This window comes from Ruditapes philippinarum, unplaced genomic scaffold (genome assembly GCF_026571515.1).
Source record: "Ruditapes philippinarum isolate M1 unplaced genomic scaffold, ASM2657151v2 ctg1789_1_1_1_1, whole genome shotgun sequence".
Classification (NCBI taxonomy): Eukaryota; Metazoa; Mollusca; class Bivalvia; order Venerida; family Veneridae; genus Ruditapes; species Ruditapes philippinarum.
The window spans coordinates 190,312-215,538 of record NW_026866785.1 but is presented as its reverse complement, the minus strand read 5'-3'; the positions used below and the strand labels follow the sequence as shown (position 1 = coordinate 215,538).

General features: G+C 32.6%; 1 protein-coding gene across 1 annotated transcript; it reads left to right on the top strand.

The window, feature by feature from the left end:
* Positions 1-346: 346 nt before the first annotated feature.
* On the top strand, positions 347-24,764 carry LOC132733719 (contactin-like). Its single transcript, XM_060720395.1, has 27 exons — positions 347-507; positions 3,261-3,355; positions 4,049-4,134; positions 4,509-4,657; positions 6,810-6,923; positions 7,165-7,357; positions 8,066-8,196; positions 8,564-8,659; positions 8,963-9,196; positions 9,566-9,665; positions 10,044-10,252; positions 11,064-11,204; positions 11,490-11,621; positions 11,844-11,950; positions 12,186-12,372; positions 12,737-12,903; positions 13,219-13,345; positions 13,852-14,025; positions 14,887-15,048; positions 17,848-17,942; positions 18,256-18,345; positions 18,664-18,811; positions 19,143-19,264; positions 19,522-19,732; positions 20,754-20,869; positions 23,815-23,995; positions 24,394-24,764. The coding sequence occupies exons 1-27, from the start codon at positions 432-434 to the stop codon at positions 24,531-24,533; spliced, it is 3,783 nt and encodes a 1,260-aa protein (XP_060576378.1). The 5' UTR covers positions 347-431; the 3' UTR covers positions 24,534-24,764.
* The last annotated feature ends 463 nt before the right edge of the window (positions 24,765-25,227 follow it).

Sequence of the window (25,227 nt, the reverse complement as noted above, 5' to 3'; positions counted from 1 at the left end):
TTTAATGACCTATTTTAGTTTTTTTAAGTGGCCATTTTAAATTGACCTTTTATTTTCTTGGTATCCACCCTCATCGTCTTCAGCATACCCATATTAGGTTAAAACACTCAAGATATTACTTGTACTATAAATTGCCTCTAGCATTCATATTTTCTTAAAATCAGTCCTGTCTAGCACAGGAGCGCCACAATACCTCTATAAAAAGCCGTTCCTCAAAACTACTCGTGAGTTTTATCATCACTATGATTTCGTTTGATCTCTGACCAATATGGTATGATCATAACACTGTAGATTAAAACCGACGCTGGCCGTCTTATCATATTCTCGTTAGTAATATAACCCACCTTCAGTGCATTCTTGGTGCAATTGAAATTTATACCCTTAAAACCTACCTGCAATGAAACCGTTTCAGTTGTTTAAAATATTCAGTTATGTATAGATTTGGAATTATTCTTTGTTCATTCGGATTATTTATTGAGCACACCCAGTGCCAATTTTCATTTAACGGTGGGTACAGATTCAAAAAGAAATAATATTGTTATTACATATTAAAACGCAAAAAAATAATTTTACTTTAACCTTCACATCATGACAAGTTTTATTGTTTGGTATTCATCAGAAAGAATAACCATGACTAACATATCAATTATAATATTTCAATGCTAAACTTGAAACTAATTAGCGACTAACTTTAATTTGAAGACATTTTACTCTAAGACAACAAACATAAATTTTCTATAAAAAAATGATTTTATAAACATTAAGACTCGTTACTTGCAACTACATGTTATTATGTTGTTCATTATATTGGCTTGTGGGGGCAATTGTATTAAAATGAGGACAATTATTATTTTTTCAATACCAAACAAATCACAGAGTTATTTAGATACGGATTTGTCAATTAACAATGCACTAATCTTTTCAAGAGAAATCCTGCGGCCTTGTTGCAATACAATTTCCTGGTCAATATAGAATCAAAATAAATATGTATAAATTAACATTTTTATGCATTTTTTATTTAATTCTTGTTATTGATAGATATAATAAGAGAAATATGTAATCAATACATTAAAGCAGTATTGTGAAGAAAATTTCTAAAACTTTTAATATCAGAATGAATAGTAAATAAATAGTAAAATAAGATAAGACTAAAATCTTTTAGTGTGATCAAGGTTTTTACATTACGTGTATTTTAGAAATAGAACACTTTTATTGTACTAGTCGTTTTTTTTTTTGTTTGCCTTGTTCCAGATATAATATTTGTCCAGTGTTCAGACTAGTACAAAGCTGATAGTATATTAATAAATGGTTAATAGCATAAATTATTTGAAATGGTTATAAGCATTGATTATTGATGAAACTTTATTGGTGTGACATTTTGTTATAAATTATTAAATTTCATCCTTTCGAACATATTTTCTAAATTATATCAAATACTTTCTTGTTATGGATGTTGTATAACTTCCTAGCAAGACGTATGCATCATGGGAAGGAAGTACGATCTTAAATCCCGTTATAAAAGCCCTAGAATTGTGGATGTCGCTCCGTGCCTCCAACAAACCTCTACATTCACGTCTTTGTTTTCCAAAAATGCAATAAAACAGAGAAAATGTTCATATCATTATCAAAATACAAAGGTATATGTATTCTCATAACAAGAGAATTTTACGCTATAAGTGCCTTTACAGAGTCTACATAAATGATGATATAGACTATCTCTATGATACAGAGTTATACATTTATTTATATTGTAAATCAATGGTCAGCGTAACCTGTATAGAAGAGTCAGTCAGTACAGAAAGCAGTGACCATAAAGATAAGTTTGATTATGCAAGTTAAATATTCGTTATCAAAAATAGGCCGGAACGGAGTGGACAAATTGACAGCGATACTTACAGAAAATTTGTCACTCGAGCGACAAATCATTCGCACTGTTAAACCAGTAAAATTTACGATAAGTTAACTTGACATACTATTAGTGAAATATATAAACAGTAAAAATGATGCAGATACATACAATTTATATTTGATTTTAAAAAATGCAAATAAGAATAGAACAAGACATGTTTTACAGAATATGCATGCAAAGTTTTACGGAAACTATTTACAATGTTTGTTAAGTATGAATGCAAGTTTATTTCATGCTTACAACAATACTAGCAATAATATTACATACAATAATTCTAATTCGGCTTTTCATATAAAAACTATGTTAAACAAACTAGGACTTTCAAATATAAATCAAGAAAATGGTAATTTTACATTTTAGAAGTTGAACAATGGATAATAGATAATTATCATCGAACATGGCATGTAAATATCAACAATTCACAACGTTTACTTAACTTAATTTCTGCAGATTTTCACACTCTTAATTTTGAAAGCATATTCAATAAGTGAGAGAAATTTTCGGATTGCTTCTAGTGGATTAAAGATTATTTTCCTATAACTTAAAACTAGAAAGAAGTTGATATTATAAAATAAATATAGAATATTGAATGAGTGTAAGTTTAATACTGAATTTATTGAACTCGTTGAATAAAGGCGAGCATAACATTATTTCATTCAGCGAGTTTAAAAAATTCAGTATTAAACTTGCACGAATTTTATATTCTATTCATCATATACAAAATTAAGACCGTTTATAGCGAAAAATTGACGCGCTATGTTTATATAACGCAAATGACGTCACGGTAAAATATATGCAGACCGTGCAATACCATTTTTACGGAGTCGAAAAAGCGGCAAGAGTGTGTGATAAAAGAATTAATTGAAATAGTAAATTTTACAACCAAGATCATATAGTTGAAGATGAATATCATTAGGAAAAAATTCTTAGTCATATTTTTTTGTAGGTGGCCAAATCTTAATAAGTTATATAAACTGATGTCCATTGTATTTTTGTTTTTTTTTAATATCAATATATCCTTTTCAAATAAATAAAGAAATAGTTAAGACATTTTATATTTTTCATTACAATTTTAATTTACTTAACTCAAATACATTTTAAGCTTCACTTAGAAAAAACATTCGATGGCTAATGATATTAAACGTGTCATTTCCAACTGCATGTTATTTTACATTGTAGCTAAAGGCATTACTATGCTTATAATTATTCAATAAATATTGTTGTTGTTAACTTGTTGTTGTTGTTGTTGTATATCAAACTCACAAAAAGAAGATTAATCAAGAATAATAATCTATTTATGTTAACATGGTAGCATTAGATATATAATAAACATGTTTTGTTATTGTTGTAGGATGTCCACCCGACTGGATCAGCAACTCCGATCATTGTTATAATTTCATCTCTAATAATCCATTAATTATAGAAGAGGCCGATTCATTTTGCTGGGTAGGTTTGCAATATAGTTTTATATTATTTATCAGATTTTTTGTCAAGTTTACATATTTAATATTTCATCATCTGTGTTCATTGATATTTTTTTGACCACAATACTTTAGGATCGACTCAAATAAGTTGTACAACAAGATTCTTTACTATCATCAAAAGATTAATTTTATCAAAATGTGGTCACTTTGGCACTTATTTTTTGATAATATACAAAATACCATTCCTTACTATCAACAAAAATATTCAACGATTGTCACATATTTTAATCACCATCATACAGACAGTGCGAGTATAATTTAATCGAGATAATTCAGTATCTAGTATCATAACTATGAACATGATCGAGCAATCCTTAATACACCTTTTTAATTGAAGATGAATTTCATTTGACGAAATACGAAAATCCATGTGTCCGGGGTCCGTACTCTCAGTGCCTGAAAGGGCGAATGGACCCTTATTAAGCTTAGACAACAACAACAATGTTTTTTTTATGAAACTAGTAATTAGAAACACAGATATATATAATAATATTTAGCTCTTTTCAGACAGTGGACACGTTAGATCATACAAACTGTTCTTACCGTTTTTAATTTAAATACATGTACCTCCTACAAGCTATTAAAGTCAAGTGATAATGTTACATTTATAAGGGATATATCTCGACTTCTGTTTAAAAATGCTAACATATTACAGACGTATGGTGCCAATCTAATAGTAATCAACAGCTACCTAGAGCATACATTTGTCGCTGATTGGCTACAACATAATGACATTTTATTGTAAGTATTAAAACAAAACAATAAACTTAGATATGTTTCGTTGGCATTATATTTCATCTATGCATGTACATCTACATATCATTTATTGTTTAACGATTAATGCATACATGATTACATGTAGTTAAATATGTGGAAAAAGGGTTATACCTCGAATAAAGTCAAAACAGAAAATACAATGATAGACATGCAGAACTTGTAATTGGCTGATAGTTGAACTTGCAACATTTCTCACCCTAGCACTGGCAGTGCACGTATAGTTTAGTCTGAGGGACGAATGAAAAAATACAAAAGACACACATGATTGTTAATATTCACCATCTATTTTCTTAATGTTATATTAAACTGTACAATCTGATAAGACTTCTATCCCATAGTCGCTCGACGTGGTTCACCAGCGGATATTACGTCAACGATGCTGTTGTGTGGGGTACAAATGACATAATCGATGATGTCAACAGTTACTGGGACGTACCACCACAATCTGAATCTGGTTTATACAATAGAGTAGCTTACAAACTAGGAGGTAAACATTTTGATGTTCAAAACCCCTGTCACACAAGGGCAGCAATTTCAAAGCGTCCAAAGAAAATTCAGAACGAAGTAAGATCGCAAGTATCGCAGTTACATCGCATAGAACGCCGATCGACGGCGCGCATTTTGAGCATGCTGAAAACAAAACGCCGTTACTGTGCGTTCTGATAAGAGAGCAGTGGGATCGCAGTGAGGACGCCGTAGCATCTCCTGCATCAGAAGCATCTCCAACAACGCAACAGAAGCGCAGGGAAAGCGCAGAACGGCGCTTCTACGGAGATTGTGGGGCGTCTCTACCATGCTTAAACTGCGTGTGTACGGCGCTTTTACTGAGCTTTACGATAAGTAAGCGTCGCGGAAGAGCAAAAAACGCAGTAGAAGCGCAGTCCGAACGCAGGCAATCGAAGATTAAAACGCCGTAAGAACGCATTACAACACCATGTAAGCTCTGAAGCAACGCCATGATCGCCTTGAGGGCGCCATGAAGTATCCATGTCATCAAAAATTTCAGATATTTCTTCCGATCTCGCGGCGCTTTGTTAAAGTTAACAAAGCCGTGCAGACGCAGTGGAATCGCAGTCTAGTGTGACAGGGCCTTAACATGCACTTTGTTTGGTTCCACTATGTAAAGGAATAGCAGTATATATAACAGTAAAAATAACATCCCGAGAAAAATACTGTTACCCGTTGCGTTAGTCGAGGGTAACAGTATTTTTTACTAGTGATGATATTTTTACTGTTACTCACAAACCCATGTGTTATTTATCTTATTACCCCAACAATAACGTGATGTGATGATTTTTATCATGTTTGGGTCGTCAGACCAAACAAATAATGGTAGCGAAATTTCAGACTCTAATGCTGTTAATTGCAAATGCCGAAAGTAGTCCGCTTTTTTGAAGCGGTTACTTCCCTTTATAATTATGTACACTAACGCCGAAAAAATTCAGGGGAGATCACTGCGTAAAGATGGTCAAATAACAGGCGCATTAATATTCAAGCAGACTAATTCCCGAATGGTCGAAGATTTCTAATATTGTTTTATTCTTTATAGATATACATGCTTATAGTAAGCGCCATTATTATTCACACAAGTGTTAAACAACAGTTAGCGTCGTTACAAACCCTAATCTAGAATAATATGGTTTTCTTCAGACCGTTAACATAAATTTTCATCGTGGCCGAGGGGTTAGCGCGCTCGCTTAGGAAGCGAGAGGTCTGGAGGTCAAATCTCAGTTAAGACAACTCATTTTTTTTTTCAAATAAACATTGGATTGAATATAAGTGTTGCAAGTAGTCTTATAGCCAATTTACTACAATTAAAACGCTGGAAAGCAATGGTGGCACTATACAAAAACAAATTGGTTTATAATCTCACAACCTTCACCTTTCTGACATTCTGAGACCAAAACAAATTCAGCGCTTTCTGTGCTTTGATTTATGATGATTTCATTTTATTTTCATTAGAAAATAGACCACGTGACAATATTTTACACTGTATAAAATACAGTTACCCTGTAATAGTACAAATTTCTTAGTCACGTGTAACACTTCCGATAACGGTATAAATAACTCCCAGAGGCCTATGGGAAATTAACATTACACAAAAAGTGTGGGATAATAATATATCTATTTGTGTCAACACTTGAATTCCAAACGTTCTGGTTTCATGGCTCGTTTAATAGAATACATGTTTATATCCGCCAAACTGATAGGTATATGACCACCAAACACATTTGAATTTACAGCAATCCATTAAAGGTTTCAGACATTTCAAAATACAAAAATTGGCTGACTCAATACTGATGATAAAGACTAATCAGTTTCTGCTCTAGAAGGTTCTATCTGTTTACATTAATATTCTACGGATACAGGTCTTAAATAACTAAATTTTCGCACTATTTATACCCTTATTTCTATATCAATTAACATATTTATGTTTTCACTGTAAGGAATAATGGACGCAAATCTCGTATTTATTTATTTATTTGTACTTAACGTAATGCTTACAACTTTGAATATTTTTTTTATAAAGCTTAAGATCTATATATAGTTATTTTATATAAATATTGAATTAAACTGTCTGCATTGTTTATATACTTGTTTTTTATTCATAATGTTTGAGAACTTCTTTTTTTTCGTAGATCACAGCAAAGGTTACGGCTGGTCACTTGTGTCTGGAAGTCGTCCTGCCAACTATATATGTGAAGTATCAAAGTCGGATGTCAAGTTAAATAGTGTGCGGGATAGAGACTATGGTATGGTGTGGTTTTTTTACATGAACAACTCCGGTTACAGGTCTTAAACAACTAAATATTTTGCCTCTTAAAACGACCTTATTATTTCCAGGGTCTTTCAAAATAGTTTGAAAGACACTGTTATTTCTAAATAAACTTCTACATTTTCACAGTCTCAATGAACAAAGTAATAAAAAGATTGTGCATCTTATTACATAGGAATAATATTAACACGGCAATAAATTTGAATATATTGACACAGATTATGGTCTTGGGTTTGCTGACAAAACAAGTTTACCCCATGGTCCTCAGATGATAACAGAACCTAAAAATGTGCTCATACTCGGGGACGGCGGCATCACTGTATTCATAGAGTGTTCAGCGTCCAGCAGGCCTCAGTCTTCATATAGCTGGAAACGACAAGGGCAAGATTCCGTGATTACATCCTCTATAAGGTGTATTATATAATACCTTAAAGCAACTCAACAGAGGTCCAAATGCTTTAAACATAAAAATTTGAATCTCTTACAAAGATCTCCTGAGGCACTGAAAGCAGACAGATGTGTCTAAGATGCTTAAGAAATATAACCAGAAATAAATTGAAATTCGTATTTTTGTGCTGTTCTTAGCCCAATTTAAGTTAAAAAACTTTACAACGCTTTTTCATTTTTTTTGGTCATTTTTCATAATTAGAACAATTATTTTGGAAAAACGTAGTGAGCTTAAGATGTTGAACTCAGGAGCTTTAAACCTCGAAAAATTACTTCAGTCCCGTTAAAAAAACTCAGTGAAGTCCCTTTAAAGTTGATCATATCATCAGTTGTCGTCCTTTTTTTCTATTTACTCGGAGCATACATGTATTTGAATTCAAGTCTCACATTTTTCGAATGTTTACAATTCATTACTAATTTTTTATTGAATAAATCAATTAATTAAGAATTGCAAACTTTTTTGATAGTGATATACCCTCAAGATCAAGAATAAAAATATTTCAAAGAAGTAACGGAATCTTTCATTCCGCAGTTGTAAAGCAAATATTGTTTTAACGAAGTGTCATCACAGCAATGGCGATTCGCTCGAGTTCTTCAAAACGAACCCGAAAGTGGTCAAGAATAAACATATTTTAACATCAAGCTTAGACTCTATACTTTTATTCATATCAGATATACATTAAGTGGAGGTCGTCTAACAATAGCCACGCCAAACGAAGAAGAAGACGCCGGTTATTATCAATGTAGTGCTGAAAATGATATTGGAAAAATCCTCAGCTCTATTGCTCAAATTACATTTGGATGTAAGTGAGATCTAATATTATATTGTTATGCTGTATTGAATTGATGCGTAGCATCAGGAAAAACACAATATTTACTATATGTTGTATATAGATTGAGATTTTTGTTCGTCAGTCATATTTGAAACATTACTGCTTAATCTGTAGCAATGTAAAAGAAACTTTTATAATACAAAATTAAACGATAGCCCATAAAAAGAGAAAAGGACGTCATTGTTTTGTTATATTTTGGTTAAAGTGACGAAAATGTATTTACCATTCTTATTCTATATAAAGTCATTTAAGGAGAATATATACTTAGAATGCGTCTTTTTCCTTAAATTAAATTTGATAATCACAATAATTGAATAAGTATACGTTATGTTCTAAGATTTACATGCCTTCTCGCCTGTGAAGCCTAATGATCAGATCGGGACAGCATTTGAAGGGGTTCGGGTGAGCTGTAACACCCCCGCGTACAAACCAGGTAAGCTATTTTCGATGATAGAGACGTCCTCTCATTTTTGACAACTTAAATGATCTCATTTTCAGTTGCCCCAACAATATACATACAATACACAACAAATACCGTTTGTAAAAGTATACGTGGTTCATAATAAATATATATATTATAGTCATGTTCATTTATATTCGTAAAGTTTGTGGTGTACAAAATGTTTAGATACCCACGAAAATAGTGTTCCAAGTCATATAATTTCCTGATGTAAACTAAACATAAAATCACTTTCTATTACCTTTATGTTATACATTGATTATATGTTTGTTACAGCTGTAAGATATGGTTGGTTCAAGAATCATAACACCCATAATTACATATTTCCTGGACATCCTGTACATTTCATATCTCAGTCCGGCTACCTGTATTTTTCTGAGGTACAGTACACGGACGATCGTACCTACTATTGTGTAGTTACATTAGTGGCTCCAACAGACTTCGTGGCTGACACGTCAATGGCACCAAGCAGGGTCGGTCTAGGAACGAAACTTATCATTCGAGATGGAAGTATGATTTTCTTATGACACCTTGTTACACCTGAAAATAAGTTAAGCACACCCGGCATTTTGCCTCAATTTTGACATGACAACAATTGAAATTTTAAATTTTATTTGGGTAATGGTACGAAACATATATTGTTTATTGTTATAAGATTAATGTATATCATATATATACAAAACGTGCTGCATATCAACCTGTTTTATAAAAGCTTCGTTTGGAGTTTTTTGGGTGTTTTTTTTTTTTTTTGTAAGCGCTTTAACACATATCATTAGGGGTGAGGAATATAAGAACTATGCCAGTTTATGGCAACATTTCTCAAAGTCTTAAGTTTCTTTCCTATCAGACATAACGTAAGCTGATGGTATCTATTTTTAGAAACTGACAACAACTATGGACCTATAATTCACACCCATGCATTCCCGTCACCTGCTTTGAGGGGCAGCCTGATACGCTTAGAATGTGTCGCTTACGCATCGTACGTATTTTTACCTTTTTACTCATGTATGTTTCAAGTGAATTATAAATTTACTGCTGTTGTTGGGGGAGGGTGGTTCATCCTTTTTACAAATCTTAGCTAATCCAAAAAATAATTCTACATCCATTTTGCATTTGTGTGCTTACACGTGTTCAGAGATTAAATATTCAAATTGTTGTAAGGGAAGTCGTTCTAAAAAGATATTTACATTGCCATGTTTATTTTCATTTATTCTGTCATTTCTATACCCGATTCATTTTGACATATGAAAATATCTATATGGTTCCCTAGAAATTCATTTTTTTACAAATTTAACAAGATGCGGGAACAGAAAAAAACAACAAATAGATGTCCGGTACTTTCATCTATATTTTAAAGATCCCCACAAAACCTCAAGTATAAATGGCATCGTCAGAATGGACAGCCGTTTATCAAGGGAACATCTTTCAGTGACAGAAATCGTGTTTTGACAATACCTCACGCCCCGATGGAAGCTGAGGGGAACTATATATGTACAGTGACTAGACCGGCTTCATCCTCGCGACCAGGGGCCGTCAAATCAAAAGTTATAACGTTACTTCTGGAAAGTATGTTCCCTTTTCATTTCTTTCTTGTTACAAGTTATGATTATATGTATAATAACCAAACAATGACTGAATATCATAATCAGTTTATGAATATATTTAAAGTGGTGAATCGCAGTAGACTCATCAATACAATTACAATCTTATCATACATGTTGGTCTGATGATGATTGTCTTCATTATTGTATAATGTTGCTACAGAACCAGGTTTCTCCTGTTATTATATCATACATTTCTGACGCTAAATCGATATGTATAGTCACGTGATATATTGTTTGGGTAATAGCCACAGTTTCGAGACGCCTGTAATTTCGACGGTAAATCTTGTGTAGCCATTGTCCAGTTTGCAATGCTGCGCGTCCAGTAGTACCAAAATTTTACACATTTAAGCCGACCCTGCAGAGACTAACTATTACCCAAACATCATAATGTAAATAATGTCACAATGCACATGCTTTTTACATAAAGTTATTAAATACAAATATAACAACAAAATTGTTTCTTGATTTTTACGAATCAAAATAAAACTAATTAACACAACATGAAATTGACAGCTAATAATAACAGCTACTACCATTGGCCAAAATAATAAGCATTCCATAAGAGACGACGTCGCTCATCGACGTCGCCAATAATTGTATAGCAAATAACACCTATTGTTTTAACAAATATATCTTATTGTATCTTTCTACAAAACAACAATACCTGTTATTTATTCATTTAGTCATTTATTTTAAGTAAACTCATGATTATTAAAAGCATTTTAACAATAAAACCCATAATTTCAAAATTACTATAAATTTATATTTTACAGCAAAACCATACTTTGCCAATGCTATAGGGAATATGTTTGTTGATCCTGGTCAAGCTATAGTCTGGAGATGTAAATCTATTGCGCGACCATTAGCCACATACTCCTGGTACAAAAACGGACAATTGATCGAAAATAATCCCGGTATTAAAATTTGAAAATTCTTCATCATTTTACGTTATCTGTTAAAAATTTGACATTGTATGTTGTAATTTAACATCACTTTAGCATACATACGAAAAACGACATACATTTATATTACAGTTTCATGTAATGCATCTTGCGGTGTCCGCTATATACTTTATTAGGACTGAAATAATAGCTATTTTCTCAAGTATCGTTAAATGCAAAGTCTCCAAAATAATAATTCTAATATATAAACTATAACTTATACAATGATGTCTGTTATAAATAAGTGGTAATTTGTAGGAAAGATAGAGGTTAACGGTAATTCTCTGACGATATATCAGATCGAGGCTGATAATGATGAAGGCATGTACCAATGTTCCGCAACAAATCAACATGGAACTACTTTCAGCTCTGGTGAACTTAAAGTTTTATGTAAGTTGAATTGTTTCGAATGTTCTTTTATATGGTCGGTTACGGTATTTGGTATAATGTGCACATTCATGCATAGTTGTTCTTATTCCAAGCAGGGTCTTTCAAATAGAACTATTTGAAAGACCCTGTACCAAGTTACACATAAGTGAATGTTGGTTATACAAATGTACATATATATCATTTCTATGATGCAATTAACTATAAGCATGCAGTTTTTTTCAGCATTCAAACCAAATTTTGACCGATTCCCGATGAAGGATGCATTTATGGCACCAGTTGATGGAAACATAACGATACCATGTAGTGCTGAAGGCGCGCCTATTCCCGATGTAAGTACATGTATGCTATAGTTTGTTATCAATATGTCATGACCATAGCATAACAAAACCGACACAATTAATTTTATAGAAATTTTATTTATGCATAGAAAGGCCCAAAAGTTAAAGTTATTGAAGACAAAATCCCGGTTATGAAGCCTATGCCCGAGTTGTATCTACATGTATTTTAAAACAATTAAGGCAGAAATATAAACGTGATCTGATAAACTTCATACAAACATTGTAGATACAGTGGTTAAAGAATGGTGGACCTTTGAATGTTGTGCCCGGGATGCTGACGGACAGAATCGGTATGACTTTAAGAAATGACCTTGTCATTACCAGGGTACAGATGAGTGATCAAGGAACATACATTTGCAAGGCGTCTAATATAAATGGAGAAGCGACAAATTCCTCATACCTGACCGTTGTCCGTAAGTTATTGCCATGATTTATGTTTGTTTTTATTATTTTAAATTATCATAATGCCCTCCATAAATAAAATTCATGTCAACAACAATCTCAAGAGTAAGCGTTTGACCGTGAACTGGTGAAAGATGGCGGAAAATACGGGCATTTTAAATTAATACACATGTTAAAAATTATGCAATACAATACAATGTATTTTACAATATAAATGTATCTTCCAGTTTCCTAGATGAGTGTTGGTAATCGGTGAGGTGTTCTGTATGCAAATATAGAAATTCATACTTTCTTGTTTCTGTTATCTTAAACTATTGAAAAAAATATCTTATACATAAACCAAAACATGTTGACAACATATTGTATTATGTTCAGAGGGCGTGGTTATAGATAAGCCGCCGTTGCCAATGTCTATTGTGGTTAACAAGACGGACTTTCTATATTGTGATGCGTCACATCCTGGCAAGTATCTCGATGTGACATATCAGTGGCTGTTTAATGGTCATCCTATAAGATTTAACAATAATCCACATCTGATACAGGTAACATATGTTATTTATGTTTAAGCATGTCATTCATAAAAGCTGCTTTTTTATATGACAACTTAATAATTATGTTCGTTGTTTTCAACTTTGTGTGTACCGTTGACTTTTTGTAATTTTTATTTTATCTACTGCAGTACATTTTAGAATATTGATAACTTGATAAAAATACACACAATACAAAATATACAAAATATAAGATATGTTAAATTTCACCAGTCTTTACGAATGTATGATAATTTTAATGATAGGTATGTGTAGAATCATTCGTGATCGAAACAAGTTGAAAGAAGTTGGTGTTGTTGTTGTTTCTAGGGAAACAAGAATGGTTTAAGCGGTCTATACATAAGAGAGGCACAGTACAGTAATGGAGGTGTTTATTCGTGTGTTGTTAGAACACCATTACATTCTGATATCCAGTCAGCAGTTGTCACAGTAAATGGTACGTTTATCAACACCATCCTTGTCTTTATGTTGTTGTTGTTGTTGTTGTTGTTGTTGAGAACTCCTCTATTTGTACCTCTATACTTTCAAATATTTTACACTGCATAATAAAATGTTTTTTATATTTACATAATTTATATGAGTCGAAGTATTTATAATAAAATTAAGGGTGGCTGTTAAATGATACATTTGTACATATTCCAGATATATAGTATGGTCTTGAATAACCTATATAGCTTTTTCCTTTCAAAGAATATTACGGGACCATAATATCTAAAAATGGGAATTTCTTTAAACAAAAACAAAAAACACTCAAACTAAATGTTCATAGAAATTTCATATTGTAAATAAAATACCATCAATGAATATTTAACATATTTTTTAATTGAGTACATTTACATGAAATAAAAATTATTTTTTTCAAAAAGACAAATATTTGAATGGAATATGAGTCAAAATACTTTAGCACTCGTGGGTTATTTAATTAATTGCTTATCTTTACAGGACCACCAGGTGAACCTGCAGGTGTGTACGTAGACAGCGACTCTGTGACGTCATACACAGTGCGTGTTGTATGGACATGGGGAGTAGAAAGTGACCACGGTGCACCTGTTACAGGCTTTGACGTTGAAGCGGATACTAATTTTGATCCGGGCAACTGGACAATAGTTGCATCAGGTAAGAGTTGCATCTGATGATGTTTGACAGTTTTTTCTAGTGATGTTTTTTACTAACATATGCAAACCAAATTCGTAGAAAAGTCGGGGTAACGTTAGAGAGGCGGGTTACACATCTTGATTTTAATAAAGTTTAAAGTAAATTTTGATACAAATAGATCAATTGACAAACAATGACCAAAAACAGATTGATTTGCTCTAAAAAATCAAAGCACAGAAGGCGCTGAATTTGTTTTGGTAAGGTAAAGGTTGTGAGATTATAAACCAGTTTGTTTTCGTATAGTGCCACCAATGCTTTCCAGTGTTTTAACTGTAGTAAATTGGCTATAAGACTAGTTGCAACACTGATATTCAATTCAATGTTTATTTGACTTAAAAAAATTAAAAACAAATGAGTTGCCTCAACTGGGATTTGAACTCCAGACCTTTCGATTCCTAAGCGAGCGTGCAAACCCCTCGGTCACGGTGAAGTTATATGTTAACGGCCTGAAGAAAACCATATTATTCTAAATTAGGGTTTGTAACTCTTATTATTTCGACGCTAAAACAGATGTAAATAATCACGGAGCTTACTATAAGCATGTATATCTATAAATAGAAATCTTCGACCATTCGGGAACTATTTTGCTTGAAAATTAATGCGCCTGTCAAATTTGACAATCTTTACGCAGTGATCTTCCCTGAATTTTTCGGCATTAGTGTACATATAAAGGGAAGTAACTACTTCGGCATTTGCAATTAACAGCATTAGGGTCTGAAATTTCGCTACCATTATTTGTTTGGTCTGACGACCCAAACAAATAAAAACAACCGATGAAGACAACCAACATCGTTAATAATATAGGGATAACATTTGTTACAGATATCCCTGAGTTTCAGGCAGTTCAGTTAGCAACAGATAATGGACATAGGGCAGATCAACGAGCTGTAGTTGTACAGAATTTAGTACCAAACACCAGCTATAGGTTTAGAGTACGAGCAGTAAATCAGTATGGTAGAGGGCCAGATGCTAGTAGACAATCAGGTCCGTTTATTTTATACACTGATATTTAAACAATCACAGCTTTAAGGTAGACCATGGGTAATGCATTACCTCCACTTTGAAGAGTATTCAAATAGGCTAGAATCGCTTGTAAACTACATTGAAATTGAGGGGCGAAGGGGCAACTTTTTTTTCTTTCTTTTTTTCTTTTTAACATTATTTATGTATCTCTCTGATCCCTTATGGAAGAAAAAAAGTTTGATTTTATTTATATAATTATTTTAGGTATTTTTTTTTTGTTAAATAATGCTAAAATTTATAACAAATATGATACCAGATATTTTCAAAGTTCGATAAAATAAAAACTACACGGTAAAAATATTTTATATTTCGCATGATCAACTTATATACCTTTGAAAAAATTTAGGCAAAGTTTGAAATTATTTTGAATAAGGCATTTTAGATAGGGAAATGGTAAAATGCGTGTTAAAAGTGGGTGGGTAGGGTTACATTTTTATACATATTAAGAACATTTTGTTTAGAACCAAACATTTTGTTTGTGTAATGTATTACCTGAATGTTATTATTTTTTTCTTAACAATGAGCAATAGAAAAACATTTTTTATAATGATGATATTACAGATTATTTACAGTTTCCTCATTTCTGAAAATAAGCCCTTCAAATGGCAAGGTCTTAGTTCAGAAATATATCCATAACTCATAAACCACACGGTAAATTTTATTTAAATTTTGCATACAGGTGACCTTGAAGACATATAACTGTCCTATGTTGTCAATTTTACAGTTCTTTATGGTGCCAATTACCCATGGTCTACCTTAAAATATAATATTTTAAGTAAAGATTGTTGCATCAATTGCATCAAAAAGGTGCTGCCTTACATTATGAAATGAACATTCCTAAATTTGCAGGTGAGGATAGAAAATAGAAGCTGTATAAATATCATGAAAGGATATATTGATGTTTGTCTTTTAAAACATGAGATACTATGAGAATTTAGTACCTATTTAACACTTAATTTTTTATTAGCTCACCTGAGCTTGCTCAGGGTGAGCTATTAGGATCGGTGAATGTCCGTCGTACGCCCACAATTGCTTGTGAACACTCTAGTGGTCACATTTTTTAACCAATCATCATCAAACTTTGTCAGGATGCTTGTTTAGTCAATTGCTTGGATGAGTTCGAACATGGGTCATCTCCGATGAAAATCTAGGTCACAGGAGCTATAAATAGAAAAACCTTGTGAACACTCTAGCGGTCACATTTTTGAACCAATCATCATCAAACTTGGTCAGAATGCTTGTCTAGTCAATTGCTTGGATGAGTTCGAACATGGGTCATCTCTCTGATGAAAAACTAGGTCACAGGAGCTAAAAAATAGAAAAACCTTGTGAACACTCTAGTGGTCACATTTTTGAACCAATCATCATCAAACTTGGTCAGGATGCTTCTCTAGTTGGTAGCTCGGATGAGTTCGAACATGGGTCATCTCGGATGAAAAAGTAGGTCACCGGAGCTAAAAATAGAAAAACCTTGTTAACACTCTAGCGGTCACATTTTTGAACCAATCATCATCAAACTTGGTCAAGATGCTTGTCTAGGTGATAGCTCGGATGAGTTCGAACATGGGTCATCTCGGATGAAAAAGTAGGTCACCGGAGCTAAAAATAGAAAAACCTTGTTAACACTCTAGCGGTCACATTTTTGCATCAGTCATCATCAAACTTTGTCAAGATGCTTGTCTAGGTGATAGCTCGGGTGAGTTCGAACATGGGTCATCTAGGATAAAAAACTAGGTCACAGGAGCTAATAATAGAAAAACCATGTTAACACTCTAGAGGTCACAATTTTGCCTCAATCATCATCAAACTTGGTCAGGAGCTTGTCTAGGTGATAGCTCGGATGAGTTCGAACATGGGTCATCTCGGATGAAAAACTAGGTCACAGGAGCTAAAAATAGAAAAACCTTGTTAACACTCTAGTGGTCACAATTTTGACTCAATTGTCATCAAACTTGGTCAGGAAACTTGTCTAGGTCATTGCTGGGAATAAATTGAACATGGGTCATCTCGGATAAAAAAAGTAGGTCACCGGAGCTAAAAATAGAAAAATCTTGTTAACACTCTAGTGGCTACTGTTGTGATCCAAATATTCTGTTAATTGGTCTGAAAGTTTGTTTTGATGATTTCTAAGTCAAGTTCGAACATGGGTCATCTTGGATGAAAAACTAGGTCACACCGCCCAAATATGGAAAAACCTTGTTAACATTCTAGTGGTCACATTTTCGACTCAATTATCATCAAACTTGGTCAGGATGCTTGTCTAGGTAATTGCTTTGATGAGTTCGAAATCGCATGTGGAACTAGGTCACCGGAGCTAAAAATAGAAAAATCTTGTTAACACTCTAGTTGCTACTGTTTTGATCCAAGTATCCTGGAAATTGGTCTGAAAGTTTGTTTTGATGATTTCTAGGTCAAGTTTGAATATGTGTCACCTGGGTAAAAAAACTAGGTCGCACTGCTCAAATATGGATAATCCTTGTTAACACTGTAGTGGTCACATTTTTGACTCACCTGTCATGAGACTTGGTCAGAATGCTTGTCTTGGTAATTGTTTGGATGAGTTTGATAAGTCAGGTGAGCGATCTAGGGCCATCATGCCCCTCTTGTTACTGTTGTTTTATCCACGAAATCATTTTTAAAGTAGATTTTTAGTAAATCCACATTGACAGAAACGGCGAATATGGAAGGCATTATGAAGATAATATTAATTTATGTTGATATCATGTGTTTTGTAAGTGTTAGATTCATACCATGTTTCAGTAAGGGTTAAAACACCAGCTACAGCGCCATACAAAGCACCTGAGAATCTCGGAGGAGGTGACGGGTCAGAGGGAACGCTTAATATATCATGGACGGTAATTTTCTATCACCTGTTTAATATTCATTCCTACAAAAATACTGTTATGATTATTTCCTATTTATATAATTGTAAATGCAGATTATAAATGATACAACGGACTTTTCTTACAAACTAAAGTCAGTGATTTTTTTTACAAATATGAACTTATTTTCGTTGTTTATTACACTTTTTGCTCTTTTTGCATTAAAAACATCTTCAGAATTGAGAAATTATCGGTCGTTAAATGATTCATCATTATATAAGTTATTACTGTTGTTATATTGGTTGACATTGGCACGAACCTTGAGATATGTAAGCTCTCTATTTAGCCTTTACCACCACCGGAACAATGTGGACCAGGTATAGGATATATAGTATACTGGAAACCTCAAGAGGAACAAAGACAAAGTTGGCGAAAAGTGAGTTTGTCTAAAATACATGTACTGTCTAAATGTTATCTTATTATCAAATGAAAAAACAACAACTAAAGTTTCATATATAACACTATAATTTTTTCATATGTAAAGATATGAATTACAATTTTCTTAATATTATCAAAAAGTTACCTAAACTACCTTTCCCGTTTGAAATACAACTGTCGAACCATCAAACAATTACGAAACTTATAAATATTGATATTTTACTACAATTTCTGGCATTACCTGTATACAAAAGAAAACAATCATAAATACACAAATACGTACTTATGTATCTATATGTTATATTGAATATTTAAGGGGGAAATAATTGGAAATAAGGATGGTTATACAGTTTTGGTTGGTGTCGAGAATTACTACCTCCCATATGAAGTGAAAGTTCAAGCTTATAACGACATTGGATACGGACCAAATACATCCGTTCAAGTTGTTTATTCTGCAATGGGAAGTAAGAATATTTGTCATTTTCATATAAGATCTATGATTCTAACTAGCTTTATTAACAATATAGAATGATGTTTTCAACAATGACTTCATCATGATGCAACATAACACGTTTATGTTATAAAAAAAATTCGTGTCGAATTAAAAATAACGATTTATCGACATTTTAAACTTGTATGTTAATACTTACTAAATACTAAATTAATATTGATTGGCAAACGATGTATTATACATGTATATATCTACCTAAATATTAAAGAAGTTCTGAATGAAAGTTTAATCTGTAACTCACCTAATATATGATGAACTCTTGTTTTATTTGTTTATATCAACAGTTCCATCTATCGTACCAATGATAACAGGATCAAGCGGTGTAAATATATCAACTATCATAGTTTACTGGGACCCTATACCAGACGATAGGGAACATATGAAAGGACGAGTCGGAGGATACACAGTATGTACTTTTATATATTTGAATAACAAATGTTGAAACCCTATGTTTTACATACAGAATTAGTGGAATGATCAAGGATTTAGCCCTATGTTTAAGATTTAGTATTACTGGAATCATTAAGGATTTAGTATTACTGGAATCATTAAGGATTTAGCCCTATGTTTAAGATTTAGTATTACTGGAATCATCAAGGATTTTCGAATATGGTTTAGATTTAGTATTACTGGAATGATCAAGGATTTACGACTATGTTTTAGATACAGTATTACTGGAATGATCAAGGATGTAATCCTATGACTGGCTGTGAAGTAACAAACCTTAGGAACAGAAATATTTGGGGTCAGGCTAACGAAGTTATGTTAATTGATCTTGAAATGAACTCGGAGTTCTTTTTTCGACTTCAAGTGTTTAACTCGGCTGGGAGAGGACCTAAAGGAGAATGGAGACGTGGTGAAACTGCAACATGGGGTAAGTGTGGTTCTACATTTTTATTACATTGATCTATTTGTAGTTATTAAATTGATTTATGTGTACTTATTACATAGGTTTATTAGTACTTTTAATTTTTAGTACTAATTACATTGTGTTTTTTTTATACTTCTTAAAAAGGTTTATTACATGCTTTTCGGTGGTTTATAGAAATATATCAGTGATATAAAACTGGTAATTTCACTGTTTGAAACAGTGAAATTACCACTTTGATAATTGCACTGTTTTGAATTTAAGCCCCTTACGTTGTTTCAGTGAAACACCAGCGTGCACAGAACTGGGTACCACGTCGTAAATGACGTCACGTTATATTATCATTTGGCGCGCTTTTCATTCAGTGTTAGGATTAATGTCGTTTTAAAAGGTTTCTTTGCATGTAATAAAAGAAAACTTGTTTAGTTTAGTATAAGATCAAATATATTTCACCTTGTGAACACCAAAAGTTCATATTTCACTCGTGGCTGCGCCACTCGTGAAATATACCTTTTGGTGCTCACTACTCGGTGAAATATATTCCGATCTTATACTGAACTAAACAAATATCCTCTATTTATTAGTACTCATTACATTGGTTTATTTATACTTATTACATAGGTTATTAATACTTATTACATTGGTTAATAAGTTCATTTGTATATATTACATTGGTTTATTAGCACTTATTACATAAGTCCTTAGTACTTATTACAATGGTTTATTACGAGTAATATTTACTACATAGGTTGATTAGTACTTATTACATTGATTTAACAGCACTTATTACTCATATATATGTATGGAACTATCAAAAAAGGTTTTTGAAAGATGCTTGCAAGTCCCTTGACTAAAATTTAATCATATTATGTTATCTTTTTCCTAATTATCTTGCTAATTGTTTTTAATTTCGAAGCTAAAAAAACAACAACTAAAAACATATAAAATTGGGTTTATATGATACATATTGCATATAAATGTTTTTATATTCGTATCATATTGTAATCAGGTGTTCTATTCGTTTTAGCTCCGTTAAATTATCCACGTTTTGTGACAGTAAAATCTAACGGACCTCATAGTGTTCACGTTTCTTGGCAAGGTGTCATGACGTCAGTTAATGAAGAGATAATTACAGGTTATAAGGTAATCATTAAAACATTTATTGTATGGACCAATGGTTGAAGGAGTTTCTATTTGAGTAAATTAAAATAGATTTTGCTTTTTTACGAATTCATAATTTCTTAAATACAGGGGTCGAACGTATAGAGGTACGATAGTTTTTAAGCGAGGTGAAAAGGTTCCATGCGGAGTAATGGCGGACTTTAGCATGTAAACACACGTCAGAGTGAGTATATTTTATAAAATTGTTAGAGTCATTTACAATTTAAATAGCATACCATGTGTGGATCATCTGGGGCTCTGACCTAAAAATCTCGAAATCATAGGCGTTAAGGTTCAATAATGAAAAAGTTATGCTGTAACTGATTTTGCGTCGGTGAAAAAAGTCATATTTCAGAGCCCATATTGTGAATGTTAGTTGCTATTTCTACATGGACCCATTATTGTGTTGGATACAAAATATTTTTGTGCAAAGATATTTATTGACGTCTTGTTGTCCTACGGTGGGTTTCGGTACGATAAGATAACTGTACGCTACAAAGGGTTCGATAATTTTGACAGTGCTAATAACTTCTTTAAAACTATATACCAGTAATAATCTTCTTTAATTGACTTAGGATCTTGCTGAAACATTTTCGGTGTTCTTAATCTTTCTTCTTGTGGCTGACGTCATTTACCTTGATTTTATTTGTAAATACTCACAAAATGTTCTCATCTTTATTTCAAGAATTATCTTCCTTTTGATCTTAGAATTTTTGTCGTTCACCCTATATTTTCCCTCCTTTCTACTTTTTAACTGAAGTAAATTACTCCTAATTCTATGCAGTTTATTGGAGTGCAAAAGTTCTTACTTTAATAAAATATTTCAGAATGTCAGAGCACTAGAAAAAGAGAAAAAAAAGAGTGAATTGAAAGGGGACTTTAATAAGTATATCCGTTTAGATAGTTTGCAGCTCGAATGTACAATTTCGTGATGCTACAAATCCAATTGTTATTTCGTTTATATTGTAATTTTAATACTATATATGTTAATTTCACTAAAAATTTATAACTGTTGAATAGTTAAATAAATGTAAAGCCTCTTGTTGGTGTTTTAATATAAAAACATATACTTATGGTTTTCTGTCGCAATGTCTGCTTAACTGGCGAAATATCCTGGTGAATATCATACACCATTTTCCACACACATACGGACCTAATTAAGACTATACTCATACAAGACTTAATTAGGGCACATATGAGCCGCGTCACGACAAAACCAACATAATGGGTTTGCGACCAGCATGGATCCAGACCAGCCTGCGCATCCGCGCAGTCTGATCAGGATCCATGCTGTTCGCTATCAGTTTCTTTTCTTGTTTTAGGGTTTGTAAGCAAACAGCATGGATCCTGATCAGACTGCGCGGATGCGCAGGCTGGTCTGGATCCATGCTGGTCGCAAACCCATTATGTTGGTTTTGTCATGACGCGGCTTATATATAGAAGGCCTAGGTGCACTGTCATGTTTCTGTCTAACGGATCCTCCGTTAAATAGGGGTTGTCACACATATTCCACACTCTTCAGTATGAAGCTGTGTCTGGAACTAAGTTATTTTCCACACAAACATCAACATTTTTTCTGAAAAGAAAACAATTGTCGCATTCTCATATAAGTATACTATAGTTAATTGTTCATTAAATGAAACTGCTTTTAACCATACAGGTAACAGGCATCAGTCAGTCATGCATGAAAACTCATCGTGAAAATACAAAATGTTTGCGTACAGTTAATTTATCGGACCAATTATCATACGTACAGTAAGAAATACGAAAATATGTAGATACATGCAATTGATTAAATGTTTTCTTGCATTTAGTTTTGCTATTAATAGTAAACACGTTGGTGCTATATATCTAATCAAATTTGTTTCAATACATCTGTAACTGTATTCATGTCAGGTTGCCGGTGGCATTTGAAGTAACAAATACCTCAATAACTTCCTCCTTACTAACCATTATACATAACTATATCATATGGTCCGCATGCACTTATTATTCGAACAAAAAGTACAACAAATATTTGAAACAAACCGACTCTAACCCACGTTATTTGTGTCGTTCCTCCGCCATTAATCCGCATTGTACCATTTCACCTCGCTTAAAAAGTATCGTACCTCTATACGTTCGACTGTCAGAAATATAACACGTCCTATACACCTTTTTTACAATGCGATATTTCCACAAAAACGGAAGTAGCATGCGCATTCTGCGTAAGGCAAACAGCAATAACGAAAGAATACATTTTATCTGTAAGTAAGTAAGTAACCAGTTTAGAGTAGTTTATTTGATATATAACCGATGCAATGGTGAATCTAACTAAGTATTTAACTTGAACATTTCTGCACTTATGAATAAATTCAAATTTGAAAGACCTTGAATGATGCATTCAATTCTGACATAAGAACCTTTGTATACAAGCATAAGATTTAAACTTGAAATGCGTCACTTGTAAAGGTTTACGGATGTTTGCAAGTGTCATTATTAAAATTAGAAGTCGTGAATGCGAATTCTATGGTTAATATTCTAGTTCTATTCTCATACTTAATGACTTTAATAAACGTGATTTCAAGTTATGTCTCCCGGAAACCAGTAATTTTGGCATACGTAAATCGTGTTTTGATATTTATAATTGATATAAGAAAATATGCGGGACTAGCTACATGTAATTCAATAACAAAAGTGCTTGTTTAAAGTACCATTAAACGACTTTTTCATCAGTAATCTAAATTGAAACAACTCGTGTATTACGTGTATAGCAATTGGTACTGTACACTTCCTTTGATTATGTGGAAGGTGGTGTTAACCTTTTATTGTAAATAATATGTGATTTTTAACAATTATACCAGTAACACTTACATTTTGGCATTCACTTTCAATTGTACAACAAGAAAATGCATAGTAAATACATGTATGTTAATATATTTGGTCAGGTGAAATGGTGGGAAGTGCAATCAGATATACGTAACGCTAATGAGACATTATCAGATTTACTAGAGAATAACGTGATCGTGCACGGTCTTCAGAAAAAGACGGTATATCAACTACGTGTACAGGGGGTCAGTGCTGGAGGGGACGGTCAAATGAGTAGTCCAACCTTCTTTACACTTGAAGGTTTGAGATTACCTACTTTTAGCTACTAAGATGATACCTACCAGTATTTATATGCTTATTAAAATTCGAGTAGTGTACATTCACTGAAGAATTAGTAGCCAAAATTAAGTGTTTTATGTTTATTAGATCACGCCTTCGATCTTTACTAATCAAAGAAAACCAGTAAAGTCAACAACTATGTGAAATTGAGCGAAATTTTACGTTTTAGCTAACAGGGCACATTGTGTTTAAACATGTATACTTAACAATGATACTGCTATTGTATTTTTTAAAGACACAATATGTTTAAATGATATCCGCGTATATAGATACTTTATTATTTAGTACATAATTATTTTATTTGAAGCTGTCTAATCACTCATATTTATGTGTTGATACAGTATGTGTTATGTTTTCAGGTGGAATGATTCAAATAGATCCTTCAACGACTCAGTTTTGTTATGAAGGCGTCACATGCTCCTTATCTACCAGAATAAAATCTTCAGCTTTATATGTTACTATTTTTATTCTTCTTATTATGAATGCGATACCTTACTGATAATCTCAAATATTTCATTTTAAAGTAGTTCGGGTGTTACGTACAGTGTTACGTACATGCGTTATACTGGAACTATCAATATAATAAACTATATGTTAAATGTCATCGTTTTTTGCATTTCTCACTTAAGCAAAGGACTTGCTGGGTGAATATTAGGCCTATATGTATTGTCAATTACTGTCTTTTTTTGTATATCCTTACATGTATGAATAAATGTGCTTTAATGTCTTATGCTAGATTTATTTGAATGTATTACATTATTACGACATATAAATTATTCAATATATTAATGGAATTGCGTGTTAATCTTTTATAAACGAAATGTAAAGAAAAAACAAAAATGAATCCATAGTATATGAATTTAAATGTGTGTAAGCGTATGAGAGAATATTGAGATAGTAAAATACAGATGCAGACCAATAATCAATGTAATACAGCTATGTTAAATGGGTGCGTGTGTTTCTAATTCAAATAACTCTCACCGTTTACAATCCGCTAGACAAAATCAATCGATTACATCGCCGACAAAGTCACCTTGAACGAGAATGTCTTTGTGATGACATTTTCGAAATGTCCTTGCCGTTATATACAACTTCCATGGTCGGAACAAGGGACACAAATATAACTTTTAAAGTACAAAGAATTTCACATCATGATTTACTAGAGAAAATTAAAGAGAATTATAATTTGACCA